At 38.4% G+C, this 20,186-nt stretch overlaps 2 protein-coding genes across 2 annotated transcripts; one reads left to right on the top strand and one right to left on the bottom strand.

The window, feature by feature from the left end:
- The first annotated feature begins 265 nt into the window (after positions 1-265).
- Positions 266-3,174, top strand: LOC125209770 (protein FAR1-RELATED SEQUENCE 5-like). The gene is made up of 4 exons (XM_089066534.1): positions 266-275; positions 838-1,160; positions 1,349-1,602; positions 1,719-3,174. Exons 1-4 carry the CDS (start codon positions 266-268, stop codon positions 3,172-3,174), a joined length of 2,043 nt encoding a protein of 680 aa, XP_088922660.1.
- A 589-nt stretch (positions 3,175-3,763) lies between these two features.
- LOC148930580 (uncharacterized) lies at positions 3,764-5,103 on the bottom strand. The gene is made up of 5 exons (XM_089066535.1): positions 4,919-5,103; positions 4,666-4,846; positions 4,461-4,583; positions 4,233-4,376; positions 3,764-4,132 (listed from the first exon to the last, which is right to left on the bottom strand). The coding sequence occupies exons 1-5, from the start codon at positions 5,101-5,103 to the stop codon at positions 3,764-3,766; spliced, it is 1,002 nt and encodes a 333-aa protein (XP_088922661.1).
- Between the last annotated feature and the right edge of the window lie 15,083 nt (positions 5,104-20,186).

Raw genomic sequence — 20,186 nt, forward strand, 5'->3', positions numbered from 1 at the left:
ATGGTAACCCCTTGATTCACTCCATCTTAAAATATTGCAACGAATCTGCTCAAATATATCTCTTCTTCACCGTCAAATTTCTCATTATTCTCCATTGAAGACAATTCTTGTTCTAAATAGTCTGACAAAAATTTGATATTTATATTAGGTCGTTGCGTTTTAGGGAGACAATTCTTGTTGATAATTTTATTTAGTCGTCCCCGTAATTTCTTCTACAATGCAAGAAGGTTGTTCGTTTCCAATGGAAGAAGATTATTCTTCAACAATGGAAGAAGGTAATCTTTTTAGAAAATTGTATGAATATTCTTTCCATGTTTCATTCATTGCCAAGGAGAGACACAATCGTTGTGGCTTGTATGTAGTCTGTAGGGATTTGTGCGACCGTTTCCTAATCGTATCAGTTTTTATTTGGTTCTTGGGCCACAATCGTGTACTAGGAGCAAGAGTTTAGTTTTGGTCTCGACTAGGGTTTAGAAATCAGGGCGGCCAGGTTGTTATTTTAGTAGATAAGAGTAATGTAGACTTTGTACTGTGTAATTTAAAATTTAAATTATATAATGCACGTTTTTTAATTAGTAATGAGTATGTCAGCTGAGACTTGTTTTTTTGTGATTGTATACAGTGGCTGTTGTTCATGTTTGTTCTTCAGATTTGACTACCACAATCGTGTACTACGAGCAAGAGTTTAGTTTTGGTCTCGGCTAGGGTGTTATTTGAGTAGATAAAATTAATATAGATTTAGTACTGTGTAATTTCAAATTTCAATTATATAATGCACGTTTTATAATTTGTAATGCGTACGTTAGCTGAGACTTTGTTTTTTGTGATTGTATACAGTGGTTGTTGTTCCTTATTGCTCTTCAGATTTGAAGCCTGTGGTTGGGCAGAAGTTCAAATCATTAGATTTTGGTTTCGCGTTCTATGACGTGTATGCACGTGCTGTTGGTTTTGATACGCGTAAATCACAAATGAGGAAAATAGATGGTGTTACTACTTGGTATAGTGTGGTATGCAATAGGGAAGACAGCAAGAAGTCGAGCGAGGATGACCAAGCGAATGCACGGTCTGGTTTTTCGATCAAGCGCCGACGGTTATCCAAGCGGTGTGGATGTAAAGCGAGGATATCTTTCAAGTTCTTCTCTCCGAAGGAGGAGTTCCAGGTTATTTTATCGAGGAGTTCACCGAGGTTCATAACCATTATATGGTTGAGTCAGAGCATCGGCATTTTATGTCACTCAATCGAAACTTGGAGGACGTACATCACCAATTTATTTTGGATTGTTCGAAGGCTAATATAGGCCCCACACTTACGTTCAGTGTTTTGAAGGAAATACTTGGTGGTTTTCAGCTAGTTGGTTGCAACGTTGGGGACATCGGGAATGCTTCTCGAGACATCAAAGCATACGCACATGGTATTGACGTGCAAATGGTTTTGGATGATATGGCTAAGAAGAAGGAGATGTCCGAGGCATTCACATACGAATACGAGGTTAATGCTAGCAACCAATTGGTTGCTCTGTTTTGGTGCGATGGTTTGATGAAGAGGAATTACCATATGTTTGGTGATATAGTCGCTTTTGACACCACCTATAACACCAATAGGTATACATGACGTGCATTATAACATTTGGATATGTACATTATTACCTGCAGTACTATTTCTGTTATTATGCATTATATGTGTCGAAGTATGAATTATGTTTGCCTTTGCTACGCAGGTATTGTATGATCTTCGCGCCATTCACGGGAAAGGACAATCATGGTCGACCAGTGACTTTCGCTGCTGGTTTGGTAAGCAGCGAGAAGATAGGCGCTTTTGCATGGTTGTTTAGAAATTTTGTCCAGTGCATGAGGGTTGCTCCGAAGATGATCATTATAGATCAAGATTTGGGCATGAGGTCGGCTATTGAAGAGATTCTTGTCGGGACACGCCACAGATGGTGTATGTGGCATATCATGCATAAGTTGGCCAATAAAGTTCCTGGTCGGTTGTTGCGGGACGAAGATTTCAAGAAAGAGTTCAATGCCTGCGTCTGGTCAGATCTGCTTGAACCCGACGAGTTCGAAGAAGAGTGGAACGGATTACTTGAACGTTACGGCCTGGAAGACCATGGTTGGTTGAAGACATTGTACGACTACAGAAAATTATGGATACCTGCATACTTCAGAGATTTTCCACTTGGGTCGATGATTAGAACCACCTCGATATCTGAGTCGGAGAACAGCTTCTACAAAAACTTTTTGAAGCCACGCAACAATATTGCCGAATTCTACTTGAATTTCAACCAAGCTTTGGAATTTCAGCGGGATAGTAAAACAAAGTTGGACTACCAAGACGCTAATGCCTTGCCTATATTGGCCACTATCTTGCCGTTTGAGAAACATGCTTCAACGATGTACACAGATAGTATGTTCAAGAAAATACAAGAGGAAATTGTTGAGGGTAATGACAGATGTCGCGTGTTGGGGTTCTCCTCTGCAGACCTGGTCGACACCTACAAACTTGGGGACAGCCTTCGCAATTCTTACTTTGTTAGACATGATAAGAGTGACGCGTCATACTCCTGCGATTGCAAACTTTTCGGTAGGCAGGGATATCTGTGCAGTCATATCTTCTTTTTGTTCAGGAACAATGAAGTGGAAAAGATTCCGGATCAATACTGCGCAAGTAGATGGATGAAGACTCCATTAGCCAAGGCTGTCCATGGTCAGTTTGATGACACTCTACCTACCAAGTCCATCGTTGATGAAAAGCAAAACGTTTCAAAGCAAGAGATCTCAATGTTCTATGGTTTTCTTCGTCGATTTGAGATGGACATTGATATGCTTCGTGCATTCATAGGTGGACTGAAGGAACTTGGTAATTCACTTCAAGCGGGAACTCCTACAACATCCGCCTCTGAGAAGAGGCGAATGATTGAACAGTTTTATGGAATGGAAAGGCCGGAAGTCTTTGAGGTCCATCCTCCGGATGTTGTAAAGACAAAGGGCCACACGAACAATTCAGCAAGCCGTCTGATTTCCAAGAGAGAAAAAGCTATCAAGGACGCTACTAGGCCCCTTAGACGGTGTAAGACATGCGATGAGTTGGGCCATCACGACTCCAGAAATTGTCCAATGCTTAAAGAGCTGGAAAAAGAGAAGGAGCAGCATAAGGGAAAGAGGAAATGTTGATGAATTTTGTATCTCACGACTCTAGGAATTGTTTTTTTTTTCGGTTAGTGCTAATTACTGAACTGGACCACTTTCCACAGTCCACAATTTTTGTGTAATCAATGTTCATTTGAATATGTTTGTCGTGCATTACTACTACCTTATATGTACATCATTTGTCATAATCATGCATTATTACAATGTTACCACCCATTACTATTCTGGGAAGTAGAATAATATTGTTTAAAGTTCCTTTACTGACTGCGCATTATTATTCGAGTAAAGTCCATTATCAAATATATTAATTACATTATATGTACAATATTGTAAAATTAGGTTATCTTGTTCTACATTATATCCCTAATATTTTACATTATTACGCAATAAAGTAACATTATTTGGTCTTTATATCGGTTTTAGTTCGCTGCTCGTGAAATAATTCAGTACAACCAACAGATCTATCTTCTTGCAACAAGTTCAACACAATACATATTGTTCCAAAACATTCAAATCCACAAAACGGCTACTACACCTTCCAGCATGAGTTATAGTAACAAAAACAAGAAGTTCAAACCAGAATAAATATTGTTTTCAAACACCAATCAGATGATCAGTTGAGCCCGTAATTCTCCACCCACCTTTCGAAGTTGAACTTTGAAGGCCTATCTATCCAATGCTTGGTGGCTTGAGTTTGGTTGCTTCCACCTTTGGAGTTAAGTGGAGAGGTAAGTAGAGCCATTGCAAACTTTATGCGCAACATTTCCAAGCACTTTGTCCCTTTAGCGCTGAGTCCGCACTCCCAATCTTTCTCCATCTCACCAAAGTACGTCTCCATATGCCGCATCACATAGACCCCCGTGTCCATCGTGCTGTTGTTATTCCTCCAGGGCATTGACACGACATTTGTATTACAGTTTCGGAGCTGAGCAGCCATTTTTGGAACCCTGGACTTAACAAGTGCTTCTACCAAGAACTTTTTCTACACCAATAACAAAAAAAAAAAAACGTTCATCAAGAATTATAGATAATGTACATTTTATTCAACATAATGCAATGTAGATATACACCCTTTTACGTACCAGCAAGGAGATTGTGTTTCCATATTTTTCGACAAATGACCCGTGTGGTTCGGCCAAGCTGTGGTCAATTATGTTCATCTTACCATCGGGCAGATCGAAACATACCACGTACTGATGGGTCGTCCCACAAATTGGGAAGAACAACTGCACAATGAAATGGTACATTACAAGACTTCTACTATACGGATTATGTCTGAATATGAGGTACATTAATACACTATCACTCACCAAGTCAAATTTGTCCCATTTGAAGTTCCCGGTTCCAAGCGCTTCCTCAAAGAGCCGAGTCCAGAACGTATCAAACCTCTGTTTTTCTGTCCATTCTGGAACTGTGTCGACCACGGTTTGACGCTGTAGGTTTTTTGAGTAATTAGTTATGAAATGTTAATCAGTAGAGTACTTTGTAAAGAACACTAAACCATGGTACACTCACGCATGGATTTGTAGAGAAAAACAACCGTGAAACACTCTCTGGCGCCTTGCTCTTTTCCATTGTATTGAGGTACGAGCTCCAGGTATCTATAACAGCATGGCTCACTGGCTTGAACGGCGCTAGTGACTCGAACTCCTTTTGGACAGTTTTCTTAAACGTGTCTTGATAGACAACACAATCCCTGAACATGTTTAAACCGTTTAATTAATAATAAATGTGCAAACCATAACAACGGGTGAAGTACAAAATTTACTTCTTCATTTCGGCTGTGTCAAGAACCCAGTAGTAGATTTGCTTGTCAACTGTGTTCGCCTTTGCCGTAACTCTAACCGCTCTCTCGTGGAAGGGTGACCTGGCTGCCAGACTGGGTTTCTTCATTCTTGATGTTGCAGCCGCTGTAGGCTTCTTCACAAAGGAAAGATCATTTACAGATCCCATAGCCAATACTGTAATGGTTTAGCTAAATAATCAATTCCATACCGCATCTCCAGCCGCTTCTTGTTGGATCTGTTTCCCTTTTCCTTTTCCTTCAGAAACCACCTTTGCACTGGCTAGCTCTTTTCCCCTACCACCTTTTCCATCTGCAAGGTTTGAAGGCTGCCCGGTTTTGGCAGCACCAATCTCAATGGCCTTATGATGTGCTGTTCCAAGTGCCTGATTCCAACATAATAACAATATAATGCATGAAAGTAACAGAATAATGTAGTAATTTAAATATGTAATTCATAGAATCAACTGCATGTGGAAAGTCAAACTGTTTGTCCGTCGGTACCTTTGAAGCGGCCTCCCTAATGGGCTGCTTTCTCTTGGTAGCCGGATCAACTGCACGTTTCCCCTTACTTGTCTGGTTTCATAAAATAAATCCCATTACAAAAAAAAATATATATAATGCAAAGAACCACAGATATTCAGTAATGCTTTAAACATTGTCTCGGCTTTCTTTTTAAAACGTATTTACCTTGTTAGTCTCCTCTGCATCTGCACTCTTTGATGGGGCTTGCTTTGTCTCTACTTTTGTATTAGCCCCTGAATCCTCCCCATCATTTCCCACAACATCCTCCACCGTGATTTTAGAATCCTTCACACAGTTAATAAAACAAGTTTAAAAGTCCACAAATTTACTTAAATAGGAAAACTTAAGTCTTTAGTTTATTAGTCCATACCTAAGCTGCTCTTGCTGAAGTATGCATCATTAATGGCTTATCATGTCTGGCACCACCATCATCTTCTGTTATGATACCCGTCATATCATTGCCTATCGGCTCAGCAATGGGAATGTCACATCCCTGATCATCAACTACCGGATGATCCCCAACAACACCCTCTGTCTCAGTTGTTGGCTGTGTAGCAAATGGGTCAGGACACTCTAACCCATCCAACACAAATGAGGGCCTATAAAAGCTTCTGATAATGGTCTTCTTTTTGTCATAGGCTGCCATCATCTTCTCCATCTCTTGTATCCATTCTTGGCTGTACTCCTCTTCATCTTCTCTTGCTTGCGTCAATCTTGAAACAATGTCTGCTTCTTCAACCACAACGTCTTCCTCTAATCCCAACAACTTTTTCCCAATCTGACTACCTACTCGGACGCATTCATCCTCTAGCAACTCAATAGGAATCATCCTAAAATCATCTACCCACGTCAAAATTGCATGTCTCAGCAGCACGCTTGACGAGACAAACTTATCTCGAATGCGTTTCGCTCTATGCCTGCTTGGTGTTGCACCACCTCCTCTGGCTAAAGCTTCAACCCTCCTTGCTTCAGCATCCAGCAAATACTTCTGTTTGTCTATCGGGCCCTCCAACCTACCAGTTCCAAACTGGTCACGCTCCGCATCCTCCCTTTGTTTGAGGGTCTCTGTTGTCCAGCCTTTTATAGTGGGCCAGGCACGGTCGACTCTCCTCCTTATGTGAACCACGCGGTCCACATATGCATACTGACATTAGCAAAAGATTCCACATGGTCAGTAATGAATGGAATCATATAAATAATGCGTGAATATTACCAATACAATGTATAGACCCAATGTAGTAATGCACACCCAACATGAAAAAAATTCGCTTATGCCCTAATATAAAGTAGACTCAATAATGCATGTTTTCAGTCGGAATAAAAGTCGGTACGTTAGCTTCTATTGCAATAATTGTTTCCATCACCACTAAGAAGTGGAGTGGCCCCGTGAAATACACAGAATCCCCTCTGTCCCAAGTCGGATAGGTGGCCTCCAACACTGATAAGACGTACCCACACCAATTTAAGTTGCCAATCTCATCAACGTCGTCAATGAAATGTAGAATCTTTGGCTTCAATTGTCCGTCGGCCGAAGTCTCAATAATAGCATTTTCTAACAAGAACATGAATAAACGTTTGAAGTCTGGACTGCCATTGACCTCCTCTATAATCATCTTTGCAATGTCTCCTGCGGTCATTTTGTACCTACTCTTTTTATAACGCTCTGCAGCATAGTCGTTAAACTGGAAGTTGCTTTGCTTATCTGCTGGACGTGAGATGCGGGTCGATCCTCTAGGAAAGCCTAACGTCAGGTGCACGTCCTCCTCATCTAGACTCAAGCTAACACCCCCAGACAATGGTATCTTGCACCGAGCTAGATTAAATGACTTTAGCACCCAATATGCAATGTAACCAGGTACCTCCTTGATGCTAAAGTTAAGGATAGCGCCAAACCCCAGTTCATGCACAGCTTCCTTCTGCCGCGGAGTTAGGCCATTCAAACAGTTAAAAAATTTTGTTGTGCTCCGACTGTATAGGTGGTTGACCTTTTTCCCCCTCTGCCTCCTCCTCTCCGCCTCTTGAGTAGAGGTACTACCTTCGGCCATATTTTGTTCCTTCAATCTGTTCCTGAACTTTTGAGCAATTGCTAGTGGAAGAAGTGTTGGAACATATATACTAAAAAGTATTTTTCGAGTTTATTTTGAATTTGATAAATTGCTTGTATATTGTAAACATTCTTCATTTAATGAGAATAATAAATATTTTCTTCATACTGAGTATTTTACTTTAATGGGTATTGACCGTATTTAATTATATATTAAATTATATAATTAAAGCGCCGGAAAGTAAAATCAGTCTAAGTCTTCTACATTGAAGGTTGGGTCGTGGAACAGGTCATCACAGTAGGTGGCCCAACCGGTACCTTGTAGAAGTAAAACTTTTTCACAACCTAGATAGGCTTTGGCTACCTATCGTGAAAGGTTGCAGTGTCCATCCGAAAAGTCGTCTTTACCTTGAGAATGACTAGTGACACTGGTGTGGTATAGCATTGAATGGATCTAAAGTATAGACACGTCTTTGTTGCTATCTACTGTAAGACGATGTCTTGGAGATTTAATATTTCCTAATCTTTGTAATAATATAGGACACACGTTATTTAATCATACGCTGCTTTGACTTATCAATAGGTGCGGGTTTTTCGTAACCCAATATTCCTGATATCTTGGGTAGTAGTAATTAATAACTAGTATGGTGTCAGTTTTATTATTACATTGAATCGTGTGCCTGCGCGGTTTGACTATATCCCCAAGAGGTGTTCGAGAGAAGTTCTATTATTCGGAAACCCGGCCGGTTTGGATTTAATCCAAGAATAAATAGAAAGGGAAAAGTATATTTTTAATATACATCTCGTACTAGACAAACTCTTGGAAATAAAAAGATATTAATTAATTTAAAGTCTATAGCAGACTACAAATTAATTAATGGATATAGAAAGTCTTAGACACAGGAAATAATATATTAAAGAGGTTAACCCGGATTGCTTGTAATCACGGTTTGGATGGGCGGTCAGTATTTCTTCGATAGTGGCACAAGAAATATTCCATTGGCCTTATATTGAATTATGGGTTATAATTTAATTAGTAAAGAAGGTCCAATTGGGGAGGCCCAATCCAAGCCCCATAGATCCCTAACCTAGCCCATCATAAACTCTATAAATAAGGATGTAAGGAGAGGAGACAACACACACAACACAAAACCCTAGCCTCCACACTTGGAATTTTCGGCCCTCTCTCTCTAATAGAGGAACTCGAAATTCCTCTTTGTGTGTTCTTGGTTTTTCTTGTCTTCTCCTTCAAGATCCTTATAATTTCTAAAAGATTCCTCCCACAAGGAATTTAGATCTATAGAGTTAAGGGTCATAGGTTAGAAGATCTTTGGTCTTGCATTCACAATCAAGCTTCAAGATCTACACGTGGAGAAGTAGCAAGCCACTTCGATTCTTTGGAGAATCATTGTTGTAAGTATTCAACAACATAATTTAATTTAAATTATGTGATTAATTGCGCAATTATATGTTTCTACATGTTCAAGCATGAAATGGAATCGACCCACATAATCACCTAAATAGATTCTTATGTGGATTTATTTGTTTTGCATTTTCCGCTGCGATTATCCCCAACAAGAAGATCATCCACTGCATCGTCCACAGTCAACCGTGGTTGTTTGGATCCTGAAAAACATAGGAGTACGGAATTGCATTAATGGAAAATAAATAAATATGTAATGTACAAATTGATGTTATACCAATGCAGATAAAGTACATTATAATGCATTCTAAAATGATTAGTAATGTACATGTATGATACCCACAAACAACATAAATTTGTCACTTACAAATGCATCAATAAGGTCATCCACAAACCCAATACTGCAGTATTTAAGGAGGACATAAATTATAATTTGAAGAATTTGTTGACATACATCAATCACCTATTGTCCAACGCTACAAAATCCAAACGCAATAAACTAGCCACTAATGTACAACAAAGCATAAATAATGCATAAGTTTAAACAAATGATTACTAGAATGAATGCATCAATGAGAGTGAAGTAAACGCTTTAAATTACTCACACACTGCCACATACATCAGGACTCAACAAAACAGACAATACTCAACTCTGTAAAATAATTTCATAATGCAAGAACAGTGAACAATAATGTAACATAGAAAACGATTAATGCATCAGAACAAGGGAAATAATTTCTTCACCTTCAGCTGGTGTTGGTTGACTGCCCCCGGGTCTCCCTCTCTTAGACATTGATGTTCTGTAAGTAATGCACACCAACGAAATGAGTTCAATTCTTTCCTCCAAAAAATGTATATCATAGACTAATGCATAATATCAAAATAATAATGCAATGTCCTACAGAAACCATATAATGCAGAGATTAAACAGAATACAAGTACAGTACAATTGACAATAATGTACAACAAAGCTTAGATAATGCAACATATACAACCATTGGTTACTACAACGAATGCACTAAACATTATACACGTTTAACCAATAATGTCAAATTTCAGCAACAAAAAAATGGAACATAAACCACATACAAGTCAACAACAAAATCAAAGAATAACTATTGGGAAGAACCCTAGTTCACAAGATAACAAATTCAATGTTTCCAGAAAGGTTCACAAACCAAAATTGTGCATTATTTCCGAAAAAGAACACAAATCGACGATAGCAAGAGTTTTATACCCAAAATCGGGACTTTAGAAACCCACCGTCACTACCCAGAAATCGGAAATTGAACACTTCAATCGGCGCGCCAAACAGAAAATCGGTACTTTAGGCCTTTCAATCGGCGACCGACGTCGACTTTGCGGCGGCAATCGACGGTGTAGGTGCTATCTCGTCTAGTGAAGAGGTGGCTAGGGTTTCTGGAGTTTTGAAGTGGTGGAGAATGAGGTTGATCGTGGGTTGAGAGGATTGAATGAGAGAGAGAGTGAGAAGACAGAAGGTTGAGGAAAATCCCACTTAATTATCGGGACCTTCCGTTTTGAAACGCGTGGAAGCATTATGTTTTTACTCTTATATCCTCATAATACACACATTATAACCAATAATGCAACACGGGCTTAGAATTCCCTTCTCAATCTTGTCCGTCCATTCCATCAATCTAATGGTTGATATTAAAAAGGAGAAAGACACTTAAGGTGGAAAAGCACCTTAATGCTCCCCTATATATATATTTATATATATATAGGATTGTGATCAATTGAGATTTTTTAAGCTAATTGAGAAATGAGATGCAATATCAGCCACTCATTTTTATTAAATGAGTGGTCCAGAATTTGCCACATAAAAAATATTTTTAGATTAATTAATTATGGAAGGGCAGAATGGTAATTTCATATTTAGATTATGTTCTTCCGCTGTTCTCTCCTTCCCAAATCCCTGCAGCTGATTTCCATCCCATCCCATCTACTTCTCCGCCGCCCCATAAATCTCCGCTACAATCTCCGCCGGTGACAAGCTCCTCGACGCCACCCTATCCTACCTCGACGCCTCCGATGAGCTCCAGACCGTCTCAATCGCCGACCTCAGTAGCAGCAGCAGCCGTAGCTAGAGCGGGAGAAGCACCTCCTCTGGCAGCGGCGGCGGTAGCAGTTCGTGGCCGTGGAAGTTGAAGAGCTCCGCCTGAAGAAGAGGTTCAATCTGAATTGTCTCCGCCTTCGAGTCTCCGCGCTCTACTTCTTCTTCCTCTGCTGCGGATGTCATATCAATGGAGCTCTCTGTCTCCGATCTCGCGGTAATTTTGCGATTAATCAGTTTTCAATTCATCAGCATTTTTTATTTACATCTTCCTCGCGATGAATTGCAGGATAATGATGGAGGTTTGATCTTCAATTCCGCAACGATTGAGAGAAAGGAGATGCTGATCCTCAGAGCTTTAAAATGGCGGATGCGCTCCGATAATCCTTTCTCGTTCCTCATTTATTTGGTCTCGCTCTTCGTTTCCGGCGACGACAAGCGATTGATTCAGGCTTTGAAGAATAGAGGAGCTCATATTATCTTCAAATCTCAGCACGGTTCGCATCAATCGATCAATTAGTTTACACATCTTTTATTTTATTTTTTAATTATTTGATTAACAGAGAAATCAAATGAGTGCAGATTCAAGAGGTGGTTGGGAAATCGTTCAATCGCACGCCGCAAACCCTAGAAATCACCGTCGCCGGAGCAGGAGATCATCTCGATTGGTGAATCGAGAGGCTGTGGAGGGGAATTCGCCTTCTCCGGCGTAAATCGCGAGCGTAAGCAAGGTCAGATCTGTGATCATCATGGAGTTGCTGATTCTCTGCTATATGAAAATAAGTTAAGAATTCTGTAGCGGATTGCTGTAACCGACTTCGCCCGTTTCTGATTTTTCAGATTTTTTTTTTATGGTGGTGTTGGTATATAAATCAATTCTCAATTTCTGTTATGCTTTGTGTTTCTGGAAAGTGTATTTGATATTAATTGTGATAAATGCAATATATATTGCATCAAATTGTGTTTGTTTATTCAGTTAGGGATGTAATCAATTGCTAACTAATTACCAATCCCAAATTGAGACCAATTTTCAACCATTAGATTAGAAGATCTTGTGGTTAATATGATGCCAAGTGTAATATATTTTAAATTTAAATAATTATTAATTAAATTAAAAGGGTATTAATGTCAAATTCTATATGTAGTAATTATAACTAACTACTTTCTCTCTCCTCAAAATCATCTCAAAATCTTTAATATACATGAATAAAATGTACATTATTAGTGTGTATACATTATGGTTTTAATCTGAATACACCCCTATATATATATATATATATATATATATATATATATATATATATATATATATATATATATATATATATATATATATATATAGGAATGTGTTAAAATGACAACACCTTTTAATATAACACCATATCACCCATATCAGTCCTAGGAGCTGAAAATCAGATGGTTGCTAAGCTGCCATGTGGCAGCTCATTTTATTATTGTTTATTCAAATTAAAATGCTTAAGGGCAAAATAGGTAATTTCTTTTCTAATTCATCTATGCAATCACAATTCAATTCACACAATTCACGCCTCTTTCCTTCCTTTTCTCAACTCAATTTCACGCTATTTTATTCAAATCACACAATCATTATCGATTTCCAGATCGATCTCCTAATCCATATCGATTTTATCTCAATTCGATTCTGCAAAATCCAAATCCATATCGATTTCCATATCAATCTGCAAAATCACGAGCTGTTCATTCCGATCTGCAAAATTATGAGTTGTTCAATTCATACTGATTTCATCTCAATTCGATTCTCCCACAATTGCCGGCGTGTTCTCTGCAATTCATTCCACAATTTCGTTTGAATATGGGTGAATCGATTATCAACTTTTATTTGGGTGTTTTTCCAGAAGGTGAGCTTTGTCAGATTATCAATTCTCGATAGATTTTTCATGTATTGTCGCGCTATCGATTATTGTCAGATTCAGTAATTTATTGTTTGTCGAGTTTATCAAATTGTAGCGTTAATTGTTTAGTTGATTATGTACAATATTTGTTGCTGAGTTTTGTTTGATTTTGGTTGATGAGAAGTTTTTGGTTGATGAGTTGATGAGAAGTTTTTGGTTGAGTAAGGATTCATGCAGAATATGTAGGCTATGATTTTATGGCAATACTATGTCTCTATTTTTCGTATTTTCTATGTACTAGTTGCTGTTTTGCGTATTACATCTTGCTGTTTAGATAATTATGTATTGCAGTCAATACTATCTGAACTAATTCGGCTTATGTTGTGTTATATGGTTACATAGTGTTCTATTTTTATAAGGCATAATGCAGAATGTTGACCTATGATTTTATGGCAGTGTTCTATTTCGTATTTTGTATTAAATAATTTCTGATTTATGTATTTCGAATTTTGTATGAAATAATTGTTGATTATGTATTTCATATTTCGTATTTTGTATGAAATAATTTCTTATGGTCATCCTCTGCTTTTTACCAGGTTGCTGCATTATGTGTTACATATTGTAGTCCTACATATGGTTGGTTGCATTCAATTCAGGAAGCTTTCTACAAGCTGATTGGTGTCCATGAAGAAGAAGGCCATGAATTTGATGACCAAACCATTGCGTCGGTGTAGAAATGTGGAGAAATGTGTCCCCGTGACTCTAGAAATTGTGGCAGAAATGAATAAGAGATCACTTAGTTCGTTTCGAAGTACTTAAAGATTGTAGTCGTATTTGTTTTTACCTTACCAAATTGTATTTTAAGTCCATGAATATTATTTTGTTACCACATAGTATTTGCAATTGGCATACTCTGTTTTTACCAGATTGCTGCATTATGCGGTACATATTGCAGTCCATCGTATGATTAATTGCAGTTTATATATGATCTGCCTAATGGTTAAATGCACTTGTTCAGTTGTGTGTTTCAATTTGTGTTGGAATTACATGGTGTTTTGCTACCCAAATTCGCTCTGATTCAATTTTGATTCAGTTCTTATGGCCATTCTCCGTTTTTACCAGATTGCTGCATTATATGATACGTATTGCAGTCCACCATATGGTTAATTGCAGTTTATATATGATTTGCCTAACGTGATGTCTTTTCATTTTATCCAATTGCAGTTTATATTTTGATGTACAAGAGATCAAAATGTTGATGTTTATTCTTTTACTACATTAAGCATCCAAAAGATATAGAATTATAGGAGATCAAACAAGTACGCAACAAAGAACATTCAAATTACATCATCAACATTAGCTACACCAAAATAAAACCGACTTGTTTTAAGTACGAGTAGTAACCAAATCAAAATATCAATCAAATCATCTACACAAAAAAAACAATAAAGAAATCAAACTCTATGTTTGAAGAAGAAAAAAAAGTTCAATAATTGGTCACTGTTGTAGTTCGTGACCATCTTCTCAACATCTATTGGTCCCTTCTTTTCCCCTCCTCGAAGTGCTTTGATGCAATACTCATGATAGAGTCAATTACAAGAATGTCGTTGTTGTGCATTGTTGTATTGTACAGTATTTGTCACGAATCAGCGGGAAGAATACTGCAATATTCTAAATGATGCACAGTAATACTCTAACTGATGCACTACAACATCTTGTTATAAAACAATACTGCAATATATAACAATCAATACTGCAATATATAATATGGAAAACTACAAGATGTATCACAATACCTAAACCTCCTTGTACAGATTGTGTTTCATCTTCATTCATGCTATTGCTGCTTTCTTCAATCTCTTCTTCATTCATATTCCATTCACTATTACTTGTTTCAACTTCGTCCTCATCCGGTTCAGTTCTTGTTCTCTTTCTTGCCATTATAATTCTTCTATCACATCATTAAACCAAGAACATCAATCAAATATCATCCATCATACAAGTAATATCCAAAAACATCCAGTGTCTACGTTTTAGCAACTAATCAACAACCAAATCATCCACAAATCGAGATTAATTGAGTAAAAATCGAAGGCACATCAACCAAAGTTGATGGTTACAGTTGCTCACTGATCTAGGGTTTCCTAATCGAGCAATCCATATAACAAAGTATAACAAAGTATTGCAATACAAACTCAGATCCACTACAATATGCAAAGCACTGCAATCTGCAAGACACTGTCAACAAATTAAATTAAAGTGTGCAATTCATAAAACAAATATGCAATGCATATAACAATCTACTGCAATATAGACTCAGATGCACTGTGTGCAACTGCCAAATAGATTCAGATGCACAGAACAAGCAGAACAAAATTCTCCAAAAACTATTAACTGACCAAAATTCTCCTAAAACCATTAACAGTACAAAATTCTCCAAAATTTTTGGAAATAACTACCAAAAATCAACAATACACTGAGCGATAACGCGATACAATTGCAAAACTCGCCGCGATACATAGCAAATTAAACAAAAAACTGAAAAAGAAAACTAAAAACATAGTGAGGCGAATCGAAATTTTACCTAGGCGTCATTGGAGAAATGTATTGCCACTGAACGTAGTTCACAATCGCCAATCAAAGCTCTTTGATTTGCCATCAAAACTCAGTTCTACTCACCGATCGTCGGTGAAATTAGAATTTCGACAATTTCTCTTCGAATCGCCGTCGCCGTCAACCGTAATCAACAATCACCAAGTTTTCCCCTTCGAATCTCCACCGGAAGTTGATTATTCAAGCCTGTGGATGGAGATTGTGGATGTGCTAGGGTTTCAGAATGAGGGAATATATTTTGGAGTAGTAAAAAAGAAAAGCGTCGCGATTTTTGGTAATTGACTCAAGTTCCAAATCTGAATCTGGTTTAAATTTTAGAGGCGGAGGCGGAGGCGGCGGGATTTAGAGGCGGAGGAGCGAGAAATCGATTTGTGATATGGAGGATGAGAGTAATCGCTATATGGGAGAGAGAGAGAGTCGGGGAGAGAGAGGGTGAGAAGAGTCGGGGAGAGAGAGACGGATTTGGAGAGTGATGCTATTTTTGGGGGATATCCCCAATTTGATTCTATATGAAATGACTAAAATGCCCCCGACAGCAATTCTGTATACACTAGACAACAATCTCAATTCTGTTCTCCAAATTCAATCTTGAGCGTTGGATTTCCGGATCTAAGGGTGTATATTGGTGGTATGGTGTTATTTTATCTATGGTGGCACCATAGTACACCCCTATATATATCCATATAGAGTTGTGATCAATGTCGAACCAATTTTAAAGACCGAACTAGAGACCAAATCTGGGCCATTAGATCTAGTTTTTTTGATGAGATGTGCTGCTGTGAAAATTTTTTCTGCTTCATTACTAGCCCATTTTACTTCATTGTATAGGTTTATTACTTCATTCTATACATAATACCTTGAAACTACAACATGTTTTTATTTGCTTCCAGTAGGTTTTGAAATGATTCAACATATGCTTCATTCAAATTCATTGACGTGGGTTTTTGCTTGATTAACATTTAAATATGCAATTTATTCAAGTAAGTTTATTACTTCATTCAGAAATGTTATTACTTCATTGGATAAGATTTTTACTTCATTCTAGTAGGACTTCAAATGCTTCTACACATACTTCATTCCAATAATTTATTATATTATTCTATGTGTTTATTAAACCATAGTATCGTCATGGCGGTGGTGATAGATATTGTAGAGAGAAAGAACGGCACGCGACGACGAAACCACATTTACGTACTGGAATGAAGTAAAAACCAACTAGAATGAAGTAATATATTCTGGACGAAGTTAAATCTTCGTAACATGTTAGTATGACTTATTTACCTTCAGATGAATTAAAATAGGCTCGTGATGAAGGCGAAAATAATTTATAAATTTATGTATCTTATCCATAAAAAAACTAGATCTAAAAGCCCTAATTTGGTAGGGTTCGGTGGTTCGGTCTTTAAGAGTGGATTTGTGGATAATGGGACTCTATATATATATATATATTAACTCAAGGAGTAAAAAGTGTGAATAAAATGACGTGAGAGGCGTAAAAAGTGAGAATAAGATGACGTGAAGCTTTAAGAGTATCATTCCAAACTCAGAGTATCATTACAAAACGAATTTCAAACACTAAGAGAAAGTGGCAAGAACGTAGCCACGGCTATTATCCAGCGTAAGCTTGGAGACACTGTTTTCCATCATCTCCTTGACAACACGAGAGTTCCACTTCTTCCCGTGAATCTTGTAGTTGCGTGTTGCATCTTTGATGGTGATGAAGAAAAGCTCTAAAGGCATGATGGTGATCATGTGTCGGTAGGGCTTACGAGCGAAGGTACACTGTCCAAATAGTAACATAGAAGATTCATTCGAGAGCTTGACGTCTTCATCATCGAGCTTGAAGGATACTTTATATCCATGGAGCCCAATATCGGTAGGGACGTCATCCAGAACCAACACACGACCCTCATCGCCATCCCTATCCTCACTCTCACCCTCAGTGCCGGTACTGCTGCTTCCACCCTCATCCTCAGCTTTCCTACTGCTTCCACCCTCATGCTCAGCTTTCCCGCTGCTTCCGCCCTCATCCTCAACTTTCCCACTGCTTCCACCACCGGAAGCCTCTTCAACGTCGCTGAACACTGCAAAATAATAAATGGAACACAAAAATGCACGTTCGACTTACTCCTTATGATACTGATCTTGCCATGTTAACACTACTATGGTAGCATGGCAAGAAAAGGCGTGCGAGAGACATCATACAGCTGTTGTAATACACTCATAGTTCCACTGCAAAAGAAAGACGTTTCATCTTGCCATGCTAAGACTACTGTGGTAGCATGGCAAGAAAAGTCGTGCAAGAGACATCATACAGCCCCAATATCGTTACGGACGTCATTCCCAACCCCCCTTCCCCATTACCCTCGTCCTCACTGCTGCCATCCTCATCCTCCCAACTGCCACTGGCTGTCTTGCTACCACCGGCTTTCTTGCTGCTTCCACCGGCTTTCTTGCTGCTTCCACTTCCACCGGCTTTCCTGCTGCTTCCACCGGGCTACTTCCACTTCCACCGGCTTTCCCACCACCGGCTTGCCAACTAATAATGTTTATTTAGAATCATAGATCATCAATTGTTGCTCCTTAAAATCGACTGAATTATAGCCTACATGAATGTACTAACTAGCATGAGTACAGAAACAAAAAAATTACACCAATTGCATCTGAACATACTTCAAGAATGTTTCTATAAATCTTTAGAAGACTATCCAACACGGGCAGAACCAATTATAAGATACAGAGCAATGTATTTGCATTCATAACTCATTGACACAATCAGTTACCACTAGGAGACCCACACAAACAAGCAGGAAGCTTAAAAATGAGATTTGACAAATTGATACATTTTCTTGTTTCAAAAAATGCAAAAGGAAAAGCGTCAATTAGGTAACACACTGATCTTGCCATGCTAACACTAAGCTTTCAGTCAAATGCACTGATCTTGCCATACTAACATTACTGTGGTAGCATGACAAGAAAAGTAGATGTGATTTTGAATATTTACATGTGTGAGAGATATCCGATACGTAGATAGCAAGCAAATATAGAAGCTCATTGGCATAAGTCCTACGTGAAAACAAAGACTTAAACATGGTGCCCTCAACAAAGATTTAAAGTTCTACAATTTCATTTCCTCTTTTTGGAGGCATCCTGCCATTTATACCGTCCTTACGCTGACACTATGTTTACTTCAGAATAGCCATCATGTATATTAATCTGTTATCTGTTATGATAATAATCTCATCATACTTCCAATGTAACTTCCAAATTGTCAGCAAGCAAAATGTATAAATATAACATGCCTACATTATTCATATAAACAAGTGATACGCCCAGATTTTGCATGTTTTAAGGCCATTATTTGGTCTGGTTTTGTTATCAAAATCACTCTACATGTCCATTATTTGCATATTCTATACATTTTGGTATTTTGACGTGTTTTGTGAGAAATGTGCATATTTGAGCCGAAAAGGGGAGTAAAAACGCATAGTCTGGAAATCTGGAGTCAGACGGCGACCAGCGACCGCCGCGAAGTTGTACGGCGACCGCCGGCGCCCGGCGGTCAGAGCTATGTGGCGGCCCGCCTCGGAAATTTACGCTAGGAGAAGAGTCTCGCTCGGCGACCGCCGGAGGACATGTGGCGGTCCGCCACCGAAGAGTCAGAGTCTCTGGACTCCAACGCGGCGACCGCCGGCCAAGGTGCGGCGGCCCGCCGGAGAAAGGCGGCGAATCCGACCAGCCCTAGATTTGCTCCAAGATTTACCAAACTTTGAAGATCTTTTCCTTCTATGATGAGGAATAATCTTCCCCTATAAATAGGACCTCAAGCTTCATCAAAAAAGGAGTTTCACACAACAAGAACACATTCATAGAGAAAGAGAGTGACTACTTGCAACATTCATAGAGATCAAAAGCTAGAGTACTTCAATTGTGCAAGGAATTGGAGAAGGATTTCAAGATCATCAAGAACGACAAGGATTCAACCTACGGGTTTTATTTGCTTTAGTTTTATGTTCAAATTGTTTTCCCTTCAATCTATGTTTTTAGTTTATTCAGTCATGTGTAACTAAACTCATAGGATTCTAGGGATGTGTTAGTAGCAACTTTGGTTATACAATTCCGTTTTCTATTTAATATCCGTTTTGTTTTTACTTTGTTTCTTCCCTAAGTTAATCATGATGCTTCATAATTGAGTGACACAATTATGTATGATTCAATACAACTTGCTTCATAACTGTGACAGAGTTCTAGCGAGTTAGATCCACTTAGTAGACACTACAGTTAGCTTCCTTTAAAACGGCACTGTTAATTGAGAGTGAGGACTTTTCAAGGGTCTTAGGAGCTTTTTGGAGTTACGTGTTAGGATTGACAACCCTAATGTTAGTAATCAACGTTTGTATCGCATGAGCATAAGCTAGGTGACTCGTCCTTTCAAAGTATTAACTGTGCTAGGGTATTGTAGTTTGGAATTTGTATAACCATAAAAGTGAAAGCACATCCCTGGAATTCCCCTTATCTCTATATTTTTCTCTCCGTGATTTGCTTGCATTTAGTTGTTTACTGTTTTTAATATTTACTGTTTTCAAAAGTTTCCAAAAATTCTTGTTTCTCCAGATAGTAATTGAGTTCTAGTAGAAGATAGACACTTTGTGTACATCTTCCCCGTGTTCGATACCCGATACTAACCTTTTGCTATACTATAC

This window comes from Salvia hispanica, chromosome 3, assembly GCF_029641045.1.
Source record: "Salvia hispanica isolate PSC_SH4W2 chromosome 3, Shi_PSC_v1, whole genome shotgun sequence".
NCBI classification, from domain to species: domain Eukaryota; kingdom Viridiplantae; phylum Streptophyta; class Magnoliopsida; order Lamiales; family Lamiaceae; genus Salvia; species Salvia hispanica.

Coding starts and splice junctions, on each gene's coding strand:
- LOC125209770 (XM_089066534.1), top strand. Junction 1,161..1,348: donor CTCCGAAGGAGGAGTTCCAG/GTTATTTTATCG, acceptor GGTGGTTTTCAG/CTAGTTGGTTGCAACGTTGG. Junction 1,603..1,718: donor ACCACCTATAACACCAATAG/GTATACATGACG, acceptor TTTGCTACGCAG/GTATTGTATGATCTTCGCGC.
- LOC148930580 (XM_089066535.1), bottom strand. CDS start 5,103: ATGGGATCTGTAAATGATCTTTCCTTTGTGAAGAAGCCTACAGCGGCT. Junction 4,847..4,918: donor GACACAGCCGAAATGAAGAA/GTAAATTTTGTA, acceptor AAACATGTTCAG/GGATTGTGTTGTCTATCAAG. Junction 4,377..4,460: donor AATGGGACAAATTTGACTTG/GTGAGTGATAGT, acceptor TTCATTGTGCAG/TTGTTCTTCCCAATTTGTGG.